Source organism: Manacus candei, unplaced genomic scaffold (assembly GCF_025592945.1).
Source record: "Manacus candei isolate 608988 ecotype Guabito, Panama unplaced genomic scaffold, ASM2559294v1 h1tg000015l, whole genome shotgun sequence".
NCBI classification, from domain to species: Eukaryota; Metazoa; Chordata; class Aves; order Passeriformes; family Pipridae; genus Manacus; species Manacus candei.
Window position 1 is genome coordinate 11,428,216 of NW_026138063.1, and position 14,399 is coordinate 11,442,614.

The window sequence follows — 14,399 nt, forward strand, 5'->3', positions numbered from 1 at the left end:
CCCCTTCCCTGCAGCTGTGCAAAATGAGTCCAGTGATCACCACACTGCTGATGAGGAGTTCACAGCCCGCCTCATCCTTTCCCAGTGCCAAACGGGCTGCCCATATAAAAGACTTCATTTTCCCTTTAACCCGTTGGGCAGAGCAAGGAAGGAGGGGCTCACACTAGAGTTTTTCCAGTGTAACTGAGGGGGGAAAAAGCCTGCTGTGTGAGGTGGCTTAGACAGTGAGTCTGTCCCCCCACACCCAGCTCTTCTGCTTGGTGGAGTTGGGCTGTGCCCTGATGCTGTAGGCAGGTAACTGTCACAGAGTAGATAGACGTGAAACTACCCAGTTCCTTCTGCCTCACCCAGAGCCAGAAGGGTTTTTTGAAAACAAAAATAAAGGGGAAAATACAGTCTCCACCCTTCCACCCATTTTGGCCAGTAAATCAAATAAAACAATCTCGGAGCTGGCACCACAGGAGCAGTGAATGCCAGCTCCCAGCCTCTCACATGAGGTGTCGAAATAAAAGGAGATGAACAAACAACCCCCAGGTGCCTGGGGGCTGCAAACTGGTTTTAAGATGCTGGTGGGTTGTTTTTCCTGTGTGGTGGTGGGAGCAGACCCCCACAACCACCCCATCACCGGATAAGTGGCCCCCATAGCACTTGGCTACCCCTGGGACATGGGCACATGTTGATTTGGCTCCGTGAGAAGGTCTTCATGCAGAAAAGAATGTCACCACAGATGATTTTTATGGGCATCCTGGCATGGGACAATGCAGCCAGTGACTAACAACATGCTGAAGGGGACATCAGGCTCAGCTATCACCTCAGATATGCCCAGCAGTTTCAGAGAGCCTTGCAAGGATAAGCCTGGTGCCAAGGTGCCCCACTGCAGCTGGAGCCTCTGCCCTGGATAGGCACTCTTGGCCCAGGCATGTTTGATTACTGTGACTAATGAGTCTTTAGAATATAGGTTGGGGGGGATTGAGGGGAGGGACTGTTCAGTGGTTTTCCAGTCAAAACTCCCCTACTTACATCATAACACAGCTTCTTCTTCACCTTTGCTGTGGTCCAGTTACAGCACCGTGAGCAATTGGGAGATGCTTTGCAGGGCATTCACAAACTTCTTCACAGCTTCTGCCTCAATCCAGTCAAATTAACCACTCTCGTTGCTTGCACTGGGGCTGCCCAAGGCACATTGGTGGAAAGTGATAGCCTCATATCTCACTAAAAAAAAAACAGGGACCAGCCTTTAACCTGGTGCTTTCAGCCAACAAGGGGCACAGAAGCACTGCAAGGAGGGGATGGTGACGCCGGGCTGCACTGAGATATCAGCCACACTCCCGGCGCTGCTGGGAGCAGACGGGTGGGTCCGATGCAATGTGTTACCCCTGAACTTGGGGCCAAAAGCACCCCAAGACCATTGCAAAAAAGCCATGTGTGATAAAAGGGTATTTTTTCCCCAGTGTTTTTCCCCGTGTGCCTCAGCTGTTGGGCTCGCATGCGAGGCCGTGCGGGAGCTGCTTATCGGCTCAGCCCATCACGGCAGCGCACTGACGGTGCCGCTGCCCATCTCTGCTCTTAATCTCATTACAAATAAAGGAGGGGTAAAAGCTAAACTGAGCTCATATATTAATTCCCTGTGCCCTGCCCTGCTCAGCTTCAGGAAATACCTACTAGAATTGCCAATCTCGTTATCCAAACCATCCCTGGAAATGATCATTAGCTGCCTTGCTCCTTTGCCAAGCGCGTCCCCTCGCCATCCTGGCTCCGTCTTGCCCACAGGGCCCCCACGGTGCCTGCTCGTGCCAAGGCATGCACTGCAGCCACCTGCACCCTCCCACATGACCACTGCCGAACCCCTTCCCCTGAAGTTCACCAGTGCTCTCACCCAGAAACAAGGTGAGGGTGGCCAGGCAGCTCTCCGAGTTACCCTGTTTCGCTTTGTCAAGTTCCTGTAGCGTGCTGGACTTATTTTTGGTGGGGTTGGATGGTGGCCAGGAGGTTGTAATATGTTGACCTTTATGACTTTTTTTTTTTTTTTTTTGTGCATAACAAAGTTTTGTTAAATGAGAAGGAAACAAACTCGGTGCCAGCTTTCACCGTGTGTTTAAAACAAGATAAAAGTAATCCTGGGCGGGCCATGGTATCCACTAGACCTGTGGAGACGGCAATTTCCACTGGGGAAAAACAGACAGGTGACCCACGCACACTACACTGTGTTCCAGAAAGATATTGGGAGGCCCTGTTGCTTTCAATGGCATCTATTGCACCTGTCCATGTGGATCCTGAGGCTCAAAGTGAAGACAGGGCTGTGCTTGGAGTGAACAACAACATGGAATCTGGCCCTGTGCATGGCTACGCTCCACTGGTTCTGGTGCTGTCGCCAGCACCAAGGCATCTGATACATAGGACCTGGGTGCCTGCTGTGGAAATGGAGTGATGGGAGGAGAAGCACACACATATATGTGCCCATCCACACCTGGCAAAGAGCACAGTGTTGTGGGACCTGGCCAGAGCCATACCCCAATGCACAGACAAGCAGGAACATTTCCCACAGGAAAAGGTGGCTCTTATAGCGGGGTGTGGGCAGAGGAGCAGTTGTGGAAACAAAAGACATACATACTTCTTTCCTTTTTTAATATAGTTCTTCCCCAAAGCAGGACTAGCCCATTTTTATCTCACTGCCAGCTGTTTTGTTCTTTTTTCCCCCAGGCTGGGCAAGGGTGTGGACAGGAGGAAACAACTCTTTTTTTTTTTTTTTTTTAATGACAGTTTTTTAATGGGAAGATGTTCCGCCGCCTGTGAGTGCTCAGTTTGGCTCTGCCCAGGTTTAAGCAAGAGAGATGAGCAGTGCTCAGTGCAAACTCCATCTCCTTCCTTTGCCCACATCTTCTCCCTGGCCGAGTTGCTGCAGCTTGCAGGCAGCCAGCAGCCGTAATGCAAAGCTGACAGACCAGTGCAGGCTCTGCTCCCATCCATGACCACAGTGCCTCTGTGGTGGGGACATCCTTGCACAGGGGCTGGCCAACCTTACATAGAGAAGTCGGTGGGGATGGTGCCACCCAAATAGTCCACCACCAGGTCAGAGAACAAGCAGCAGGGTGGGGTCACAGCAGGAGGGATGCAGCTGCGGGGTAGGATGGAGTGGCAGCAGAAGAGGTTTTCAGCCAGGCTGATTGCTTGCAGGGCTTGTGGTTGGGGCTCCAAGGGTGATCAAAGCTGCTGTATTTTGCTATGTCAGTCTAGAGGCTGGGAAATAAAGTTGACACACAAAGGGGTCCAATTGCACGATGTTTTATAATTTATCATGTTCCACCTTGGAAATAACAGAGATTAGTCATCATCCAGTGCCTTGTCAACATAGCCCAAAGCCTCCACAATATTGGTGAGGTTCAGTGGCTTAAAATTAATGCCTTAGAAAGTCTCTTAGGCTAATGCCTATGGAATGTCCAGGTTTGATTAGATTGTAACCACTGGACATAAAAAGCTTTAGGTATTTCAGTCTTGATTATAGATTCAGGAATTTGTAAATACCCACAAGTTTTATTCTCAGGTGAGGTTTCAGGGGTGAGCTTTTGGCTGGAGGGAAGCTTTCAGCAGCCACTTGCAGTAAGGTATTTAAAGCCCAAAGGGGCTCAGCCTCATACTTTCTGCTGGCCTCTATTGGAGGTTTTTTTTCTCGTACAAAGTGTTTTCCATGCACCTACCCTCTGCATGAGGCATCAGGTGCCTTGCTGGGCTATCATGACCCCTGCTAGACATTGCTGCCCATACCTTGGTGCCTTCACTGCCACTGGCTCTTCACAGTCTGTTGCTGCATCCCTGACTGCAAAGTGCAATGATTCATCTTCTCCTTAATGAAGGCATCATTTCATCTTTATTGTCCTGAAATATTACTGACTTCCCTGTGCTGAGACATGCCTGTGGTACAGAGCAGGCTCCTCCAGTGCCCCCACAACCCACAGCAGCAGCCTTGTACGAGGGGCAACTAAACTTGGCTTGAGCCCACTTGAACATCAAAACAAAAGCAAAGCTCCTTGCTAGTAAAGATCCCCTGGCATTGAGTAACACCATGCAGGGCTTTGCACTCAAAATCACGTCCGCACCCAAACACGCACAGACACACAAAACTGTGTCAGTTGTTGTTTTAAATACTTTTAAATTCCATTATGTTTCCTTCATGAGTTGTTTTCTTTTTTTTTTTTTCTCATTGACTGTCATAAATCAACCCTGCTAATCCCACTCTACAGATATTACTATTAGGAAGGGCATGGCAGAGTGAACAAGGAACTAAGGCATGGTTCAACCATCTCCTTCTCCAAACGGCTCCTATTGCTGGTGATAGAACTGGGAAATGTATAACAAATGGCCAACACCTAAGTGGGTTGTGCCTCTCTCTGGTGGCCTTGGCCAGAGGAGCTCAGAGCTGGCCTGGGAACCCTGAAGTGTGCTCTGAAATGCACATCAGTTTTGTGCTCAGTGGTGTGACTACAGACACTGCCTCCCTGGGGAGCTGCTTAATGCTGGTGCTTTGGGAAGCAGCAGTTATCAGACTGGCAGGGCAAGAGAGGAATAACAATGTGAACCAATGTAGCAGGAAGCAAAAATGTAAGTGCATCAGGTTGTCCCTGGGGCATATTTGACCAAGGAGGAGTGTAATACATTCAGTATTGTTGTCAGCTTTCTTTTTCGAAGGATACAGGTGCCCTGCAGGCACCCTGAATGTGACCCTGACAGCTCTAGCACATGCCAGGCCCCTACATCGAATCTCAAATTTGAAATTCATTTCTCAGAGGCCAAGCCACCTTGGTGACAACCTCCCACTTGGATACAAAAGAGACCCAAAAACCTACATTGTATTTTGGTATGTGTCTCAAAGAGCTCTGGGACTTGCTCCTGTGAGCCAATAAACAGTGTGCCAACAAACCTGGCACCCACCTCTGCTGTTGCAGCAGAAATACAAATTCACTTCTGAGCTAGACTTTGCCAGAGCAGAGAGCTGAAAAAAAAACAAACTGTAAAAGTGCCTTTGACTCACCACATTCCTGTTTTTTGGCTTCAGCTTGGCACAGGCCACCAGCAGGTCCCATCAGCAGAGCAGTGTGGTGAGCAGCAGGGCCCAGGCAGCTTCTCCCTTCTTGGGAAATTGTTTGCAATTGAGTCCCAAAATGTTGCATCCTTCTGAGGCTGCTCCACACTTCTGCACCAAGGGCGTTTCACCCAAAGTGTCTGTCATGCCCTGTACACCCCAGCAGAGCACAGGGGCTGCAACTCCCTCTTCCTGCTCACCAAATGGCCTGAAGCATGTCAGTGGTATGAAAGTTACTGCACAGCTGGATACAGAGCAATGGAGATGGACAGGCAGCCAAAAGCACACACACATTTAATCCTGTCCACACTGGTGTCTCTGACACTCCTCCAGCATGGGAGGGGTGGGGGGTGCCCTAAGGTCTGGGACAGGAAACCCCAAAGGGACAGGTATCATAATGAGGCAGACCCCAAATTCCCCAGTCTCTCCTTCTAATAATTGACTAAAGAAAGACAAAGACAGGCCCAGATGTGTTTAGTTTATTTCCTCTGGACTTAGACACAGCTCTGGCTAACCACCACAGCAGCAAACCAACCACGACCAGTGCCAGCCCCACCACCTCCTCACAGGAAGACCAGCTGGTGTGATCCCTGGAGCCCTGGGATGGGTGGGGCTGCAGTGAGGGGGCAGCTCTGCAGGATGCACTTGGGCAGACGTGGTTGTTGGGGGATGGCAGCACAGACCCACACAGAAGGTGCAGCACGTAGGAGTCAAGCCTTGGATGCAATAGCGTAGTGCAGATGGAGGGACAACAAAACGGGTGTCAGCTCTCCAAACTGACAGCTGCCCTCCCCTTCCTCCCCCCAGCTTCTCCTCTGGCTATTTTGAAAAGGGGTTAAGCATTTACAGAAGAGGATCTTTAGCAGGGAAGGGTCTCTGAAGGCAGAGATCTGTGGGCAGTTCTTTGAGGAGCCAGCATGATCAATCTTTTCAACAGTCTATGATGAAGGGGGATAATCTCAAAGAAACAAACCATGACACCCAGAGCTTTGTCCTGTGCAGATTCAGCATCTGAGGAGGTGCAGCAAATGACTCTTCCAGCATTTTCTAGGTGGTAATGGTGTCCTCTTCATAGTCTGGGCATTTGTTTTTCCAGATGCACTGAGCTCCTCTCTGTCTTGCCCAGGACCAGCTTTTAAGGAGGTCTCTACAGAAGGACCATCTTGTCTACAGCCTTGCAGCCTGAGAATGGATGGGAAGAGGGTGCTTCTGAGCCTGGAAGGTTTGGATAGGCAAAAGCTGCAGGAGCAAAGAGAAAAGACAATTCTCTATTGCAGATTTTAAGTCCTGGGAATGTCAAAGCTGGCAGAGGGAAGCAGAAAAGGACTGAGAAAGTGCCAATGCAGCAGGGAGCTGAGCAAAGCTGCTCAAGGATGAGAACTCCAGCAAAGATCCCTGCAGTGTTTTCTGGAGACATTGAATTCTTGCAGTAAATTCAGCAGTAAAGATTGCTGCAACCTTCCTTTTAGGAAGTAGCACCAGAAGCAGCTGTTGGATCAAAATAAAAGCTGTCCCTATGTCTGGGACATGGGCAATTCTGTGACTCGGTGCTTGTTCTGATTGAGATAGAGGCCGCTCTGATCCCACACACAGGAGTAAATGTAATGGTTGGAGAGGGATGATTTACTGGCTTAGCAGCAGTTACTTGCCTAGTAAATCTCCTGTGATAGGTGACAAGCGCTTTCATTGCAACACCCTCTCAGAACTACTCTGAGCAAATAGATGCTACCACACCATGGACATCTGCTGCTTCTGCACCGTCAGGATGGGAGGATGCAGGCAGGACATCCAGAGTACAGAGCTGCATCGTGATCAAACAACATCATGGCACCGTAATTTCCTAAGCCTTTCAGTTGCTTTCCAACATGGACCTGGAAATTATGGGGTTTACTATGAACTTTGGGGTTTACCAGCAGCAGACTGGGCTGGCAGCTCAAAGGATGCAGTGTGAAGCAGCTTCCTTCATGCTTCCCAGGCCATTAGCCTTCCCAAGAGAAGGGACTGAACACAAGTGCCAGACCCTGTTTCACCAGAATCAACTGCAAATCACATCCCTTCATGCCTGTGCACAGCTCATGCTCCTGCTCAGCAGTTGATTTCTGGAAGGTCTGTTCAGAATTAATGCCCAAACACCAGCTTTGCATGGCTACCAAGGTATATGCATTTTGCTAGGACTTGGGCCTTCCTTTGTTTTTCGCCCCTAAAAAGCATATTTCAAATGGTGAAGAACAGCCCTTACTGATTTGTGCTCCAGTTTTCACAAAGCAGCACTGCCCAGGTCTTCAGCCAGCACTTAGCAGGAGCAGGAAGACTGGTCCATTAGCACACCTGAGACATTTCTCTAGCAGATGCTAAAGAGAAGCAGCTATTTTTGGTTGAAGGAGAAAAAAAAAAAGGTCCTCCAAGGGGGTACACTGGGCCTGAATGAGTCCTGAGAAGTGCTAGAGAAGAACAGGAAAGGTTGAAGGCAGAGTCAGCCCCACCAGGACGTGCTGGCACAAGGATGAGGGTCCCAGCAAAAGCTGTGCTAAACACAGAAGAGGCACTCTTGAAACTCCACAATCATATTAACCTGTTAATTTATACAGTGTCTCTGTACAAAAATAGAAGGGTTCTAATAAGATTAACAATATTAAATAAATATTTAATAGAAAAAGTCTTTGGCCTAGTTCATAGCTCATCCTTTGGGTTTATGTTCATTTCACTGGGTCCTAGATGTTCCTGGTCCAACATCGCGATCACTTCGTCTGCCTGGATTCGCTCCTGCAAGAGTGGAAGGGGAGAAATGGTAACAGCAGAGCTTCAGTGCCTGCTCTCAGCTAATTCAGTGTGGCTCAGCCTGCTGGGAGGACACACAGCAAGGATTTCACTCCAGAACCAGCAGCATATTGAGACGACGGGGAACCTGAGCTGGGAATTTGCTGGGTAAAATTAATCAAATCCCTTTCCACCTCCATACCTAATTCCCTCCTCCCTTCAAGACTGCAGTAGCTGGGGCAGAGCTGATGTACTGCAGTTTCCCATCACACTCCACTGGCAGCCACTGCCACAGCATACCCTCCCTCCTGTCCCCTCAGCATGATTTCAAGCCCCCTGGGCAGGGCTGATCTCCTACCATACAGGCAACAAGCACAGCGGATTTACCACTAGCACAAAAAAAGCTGAGAGACATTAAAGTACATGATTGAAAATAAGCTTTTCCCAAAACCTCACAGCCCACCTGCATCACAAGGCAAAGGCACCAGGGGTTTGCACTCTCCCTGCATTTAGTTTTGCTTGGTCTTGTGTCTTTTATTCTTGTAGACCAGAATTGATACCAAAGGGAGGTAGGGGCTGGTACATCATAGGGGCTGGTACATCAGCCTTTTAAAACAGAATCTGGAGGGTGCCTGGTGAAAGGCATCACAGCCCAGATTTTCCAAGGCATCTTGGGTACCCAGACCCACAGACTTCAGGTTGACAAAATGTCTTTGCGGACTTAGCAGCAGCGACACACCACTGAGCTGTGGATGGCTCTGGAGGAGTTCCCCAACCATCAGGCTATTACCACTAGGTGTCAGAAATGGTCAGCCCAGCCCTGCACGGAGCCCTTCCACACCTCACTCAGCACCCCAGCCAGCACTGCACAGGGCAATGGGTGCCCAGGAGCATGACTGGCAGGAAAAAAAAGTCCCGGGGATAGCAGTTCATATGGTGGGAATGCTGCTGTGGGGGTGTAGTGGGGGGAAAACAGATGTGCTGGGACTGGAGAATAAGATGGCCCTGGTTCCTGTGGGATGGTGGGTACCCCCCTACTCCCCTCAAATCATGATGGAAGGACTCACCAGCTCTCTGTAGAGAGGGTCCAAGGTGAACCAGAGAGCCACAGCACATCTCTGGCCTTTGGTGACTGCCTTCACCCCGTGGGGGTTCTCGCCGCCCGACGAGAAGCTGATCATTCGCCCGCACTTGGGTTTGATGGAGGCCTGTGGGAAACAGGCAAAACCAGGGTAGCAAGGAGCAGCACACATTGGCTGTGGCTGGGCTCACCATGGTCCAGGGCCTGGGACCTTACTGGGCATCTCTCTGTGTCGCCCCAGGACCTGGTGAGCTGCTCTGGAGGACATGTGGAGCTCTGGGCATGGTTGAAAAAAATGCGTGGGGTAAATAGGGAGGTGTCAAGCTTGGTCATGCTGTGCAGGCATCAAGCAGAAAGGACATGGAGTCCTTTCAAAGCCTACAGGTGACCACCTAGAGGAGAATGGGGCCATGGCATAACTCCAGGGGGGTTCAGGCTAAGCCTGGTACGGCTGTGCAACGCCTCTTTCTTCTCTCTGCAGAGTCCACAGGAGGTATCCTGCAGAACCTCAGGGGCAGAAGTGCCAATCAAATCAACCCTCAGGCACTCAGGTAAACACAGTCTACTCTCTAGCACCCACCAGACTCCAGAGCACCAGCGTGGTGCCCAGACCTCTGTCCAAGCACAGAGGGGGTGCCCAGCTTCCCAATGAGTCCACACAGAGGTGAGGGCTTGTGCCTGAGCCACATCTCTCTTAGGGTTTTATGTCCACCATTGTGACCCACTCTAGCACAAGAGACCCGAGCCAGGCACTGCATCTATATGGAAGCACCACTTCATATTTGGCCATGAGATGGGGTGGAAGCTCAGCAGTCCTCCAGGCAGGGATGACTATCAGCCATCCCTCTGCCCTGCACTGGGATGCTGAGAACCCCTGATCTGTAGGTTTCCTGCTTGGCACAGAAAACCCCTGGAAAGTGAACAGAAGATCTGTGCACTCCTGCCAACATGATTTTTTATGGGCTGTTTGCAAGGTAGGAGCCACAGGCTGCCTGGGGAAGCCCAGAGCCCCTGAGCACGGGCTGCCTCAGAGCAGCATTTGGTCCACAGCATCCCCTTACCGTCACGGTTTTGGCATCCATCTCGGTGAAAATGAACTCGCCGCCTTCAAAGTCTGCGTTCATGTACAAGAGGGCACTGGGGGAGGAAGCAGGAAACCCCTGTGACAGGAGCAGTGGGGAGGGCTCAAGGCTGACCCCCACCTCCAGGACAGATCCCACATTACTCCATCAAGACATGTGGGGGGGTCACCCAAGCTGCTCTGATTTCAGGGACACAGCTGAGAACCAGCAGAACTCTCCTTGGGTAGGGAGCAATTCTCAAAACATCCCCTGGATCCCACCAGCTCTCACCCTCCTGTTTTGCACCAAAAACATCTGACAGACACACAGTCCTGTGGGCCACAGCTGGGATCTCCCAACCCTAAAATATCACAGAGCTGTTATAAGTAAACCATGGCATCAAGCTTAGCCACAATGCTTTCTGGCACCATAAACTACCTGCTGGATCTCACTTCTCCCATGGCTGGGATGTACCAGCTTTAATCTTGTGAAGTAAGATGCCATGACTTGGGGAGGGTTCCTGGGTGCAGATCTCCCTTCCTTCCTTCTTACCTGTAATCCCGAAAGGTGTAGGCAGGAGGCTCCTTCCAGCACTCATTGGCTTCAGGGTCCAAAAGGCAGTTGTCAGCATGGATGGGGTGGCTCAGGTCATTCCTCCTCTCCTGCTGGCCTAGGCAGGACCATGTGGAGGAAGGGGGAAGGGGAAAGGGTGGATGAGATGGAAATGCCATGCTCTGTGAGGTCCATCATGGGGTGGGAGCCTGCCCCATCCCCACTCCGGGTGGTGTTCACAGATGAGAGGAGAAAAGCAAAGGCTGGGGAGAAAAGGCAACATCTGAGGACTCAGATCTGCACAGCTCTGCTTGTTCCTTACTGCAGGGAAGCAAAATGGAGAACTGTGCGTGGGGTGGAAAGGAGAAGGGACAGCAAGAGGAGGCAAGAGAAGAGGGAGGAGAAAATAAGAAGAGCTGCAGACATGAAAACCAAGAGACATCCCAGAAATTGGTGTCTTTGGGAGAGCAGTGCCCACCCTTTGCTGCTGTGGGGATGGTGACTTTGCCCAACCCTTGGCCACCAGTTCAAGCATCATGCAAAGCACAGTTAATCTCAGGCCTGGGATTTCCACTCATAAACCAGGGCTAAACCCCTCCCTTCCCCCAGCCCTGCCCTGCCTCTGGCCCCTCGAGCCCTCACCGGAGAGGGCGGTGCGGCACACCAGGTGTGTGTAGGAGAAGTAGAGCGTGGAGTTCAGCATGAAATAGGACTCGACGATCCTGCGAGCCTTCTCGCTGATGTCGTAGAAAAGCCGGGCACTCTTCAGCGGGACGCGGCCCTCGTAGCCATACTGGGCAAGGAGAAGGGGCAACAGAGGTCAGTGTCATGTGCCCACCGGGAGGGACGACACGGGAGAGGAAGAGGAGGAGGAGGGAGCTCTACCTTGAGGGCTTTGAGTACGGTGGCTCCTTCAAATCTCTCATTTGGGGTGTGGGGGGAGGTTTTGCCCCTGTAACCATCTCCAGCCAACATGATCCCCTGAAAGACATGAATACACAACTGGTCAACTGGTTCATCAGGAGAAGGGGAGCTGCAGTAGAAGCACCTGGCACCCTCTTCCCCAAATTCCCCAGGGCTGCATTCACAGGGACAGATGAGTCTGGTGGGAAGGTGCTGCAGCTCTCTATGAACATGGATGATGGATATCAGCCACCCACTCCTGACTGGAGGTGTTCAGGCACCCTCAGTCCCTTCCCAGACTCAGTTAATTGTGAATGAGAAGGCTCAACCAGACTTGTGGATGAGCATCCTCTGGGATTGTGTGAAACATGGGGCAATGAGCTCTTTCTACACAGGCTCCATCTTGCAGCATGTTTCTAGGAACAGCCTCAGATGGAGCAGCAGCTCCTGTGCTGCAGTTATGGGTGTGCTATGGGGATAAGTATCTGCCTGCTCTTCACAGGCATCCTGGCATCAGTTGCAACACTCAAGAGCGAGGTATGAACCCAGAACCTCTCCAAGGGCTGGTCACACGTTCAGCTATCACAAACCTGATGCTGGGGAGAGCATCAGGCACTCAGCCCAGGTGGCAGCCATGTCCCCCCAGGGGCATTGCCAACTCACACTGGCCACCCTGTGCAGCTCCCGGCACTGCTCCTCCGAGATGACATTGTCCAGGAGCACTCGCTGGGTGCCATTCAGCTGCTGTGAGTTGTAGACAAACTTCACATCGTTGTAGAGAAGTGGGCCCCCTGATGAGAGACACAAAACAACCCTGCTGAACATGCCCTGGCCTTGTTGACATCTTTTACCGCGACTGAGGGCCAGCTGAAATGACCCAGGTGTGCAGCCAGGGAAAGAGCTTCACAGCTTCACAGCAAGAGTTTGGCATCCCATCAGCAACAAAAGAAACAGAAGCAATGGGAACACTCAGAGATGAAATCAATTTGCTGCAAGAACATCAGCATTTTCCACCTCCTCATCAGCTGCCTTGCAAACACAGGGACCACAGCCTGAAAACGCCAGAACGTGATGGGACACAAGGAGAGACCTGGACAGTGGCTAACTTGGCCCTCCTGCCCAGTTGCCAACATCATCAGAGGCCATAAGTTTCCATTAGACTCGAGCTGTGCGGATCTTGCTGGCTTGGCATGCAAAGCCACTCTCTGCAATTGTCATCAGTGGGTTTTTTGTCATTTACACACACAGAAAGCCTCACGAGTGCTGAGCTTGCTCTCCTCCAAGAAGGGGGCTGGCAGTGGGTGAGCCAGAGGAGTCTGAGGACAATCCTCCACTGAGGGAAAGGAGCTGCCCTGGCTGTCCCTGCCATCCCTCACATCCTGCCTCTGAGGTGCCTCCTTCTGCCTGCCAGTAGCCAATGGCTTGGCTGCATTTTGGGGGTCCAGGTAACATCCCTGGAATGGGAATATAGCAGTGGCTGGGCTTTCACACTGCTGAGCTCCCACGTGGTACAGGGCAACTAAGCCTTGCCACATGCTGAGCAAACGGGCAAGGAGAAGACAGAGATTAGCTTTTTACCAGAGGTTTTGCTCAATCCCCATCAAATTCTACTGATCAAAAAACCAGGGCAAAGCCTCTAAATCACCTCTAAATTTTCTGAAGCTTCGTCCCTGCATCTCCTCGAAGAGAGAAAATGAAATAAATGGTAACAATAAAAGCCTAAACCAGATTTTTCTCCAGGAAGAAGGTGAAATGCACCTAAGCTGTGAGGAAAATTATGCAGTCACAGAGAGGCAATGAAATAGAGGAAACAGAGCCAAGGAGCTCCTCTCTCACCACTTGGTACAAAGAAACTTCTCTGTGACACTGCTTTTATAATCTCTACTTTTCCTGTCTATTGAGGCACACTGTGTTTTTGGAAGGTCTCCTCAGTCTATGGAAGACACATAACTCCCACAGACCCTGCCACTATCCCAGTTTATTTCTGAAGAGTTAGGTTTCTTGGAAATGGAGAAGATGGGACGTTTCTGATATTCACTGTGATGATCTTGTTGCTTGATAATAACATTTATTGCAAATGCAGCTGGATCAGAAACAGGACTCTCAAATCCAAACTCCTGGCACACACACTCCAACTCAGGCCTGAGTTTTCCAGCTCAGATGTTGCTCTTCCCCAGCCATAGGCACATGAGGGATGGAAGGCATCACTGACCACTTCCACCATGTCTTCTGTTTATCACAGGAAACTAGCAGAGGTGGCCCTGTGCCGTGAACACCTTGTCCCATACCAGCAGCACGCTCCTGCCTGCCTTCACTGCCCCCATGCCCTCTAAGGACTAACAGAGACCTCTTTCCTGTGCCTGTGCTCTGTGAAAAAAAACCCCAAAGAAACTGGGGAATTTTTTTTGACTTTTGGGAGTGAAGGAATTGGCAGAAAGGAAGAAGGGGGGAAGGGAAGAAGTACAGAAGAGTACAAAATTAAAATGGACTTTTCTCTTTTGGCCTATTCTTTTTTCAAGTGAAAAGAGAGAAAGAAAAAGAGACAACAGAGAAAGGCAGCAGCTGGATGGACAAAAATCCCATTTTCTTTTTGAAAACGGTTTCAGTTCTCTTTGTAAACAAACACATTCTGCAAGTAAACCAGAATAAAAACACAGAAGAAAAAACAGAAAGAAGCACTCTGAAATTACTTGGTTATAGAGGGCAACCAGGCCAACAAATATAATTCAACCAGCTCTTGGCTTATGCAAGCTGTTTGGGATCTTCCTGTGGTATTCGCCTACTTTATGTACGGCTAGAGAAGGGATAACCATACTCTGAACACAACACTGAGCAGCTGGAGACAACTTGGGCTGGGGAAAGCTGTGAAATTCCCAAAAAAGCAAAACCATCTATTGCATTACAGGGAGGTGTAATTGCCTACTGCTGTGTAGCTGGCTCACTGGAGACACAAGACACTTCTTGGCTT

General features: G+C 50.5%; 1 protein-coding gene across 1 annotated transcript in view; it reads right to left on the reverse strand.

Annotated features, from left to right (window-relative positions):
• Positions 1–5,423: 5,423 nt before the first annotated feature.
• The window catches only part of P3H2 (prolyl 3-hydroxylase 2), a 68,246-nt gene continuing 59,270 nt past the window's right edge, over positions 5,424–14,399 (reverse strand). Inside the window, exons 9-15 of the mRNA XM_051782153.1 lie at positions 12,095–12,222; positions 11,414–11,509; positions 11,171–11,321; positions 10,529–10,646; positions 9,977–10,052; positions 8,902–9,042; positions 5,424–7,840 (exon numbers count right to left, since the gene is read on the reverse strand). Of these exons, the coding sequence (XP_051638113.1) occupies positions 7,748–7,840; positions 8,902–9,042; positions 9,977–10,052; positions 10,529–10,646; positions 11,171–11,321; positions 11,414–11,509; positions 12,095–12,222 (803 nt within the window). The 3' untranslated portion in view covers positions 5,424–7,747. The remainder of the gene's footprint in view (positions 7,841–8,901; positions 9,043–9,976; positions 10,053–10,528; positions 10,647–11,170; positions 11,322–11,413; positions 11,510–12,094; positions 12,223–14,399) is intronic.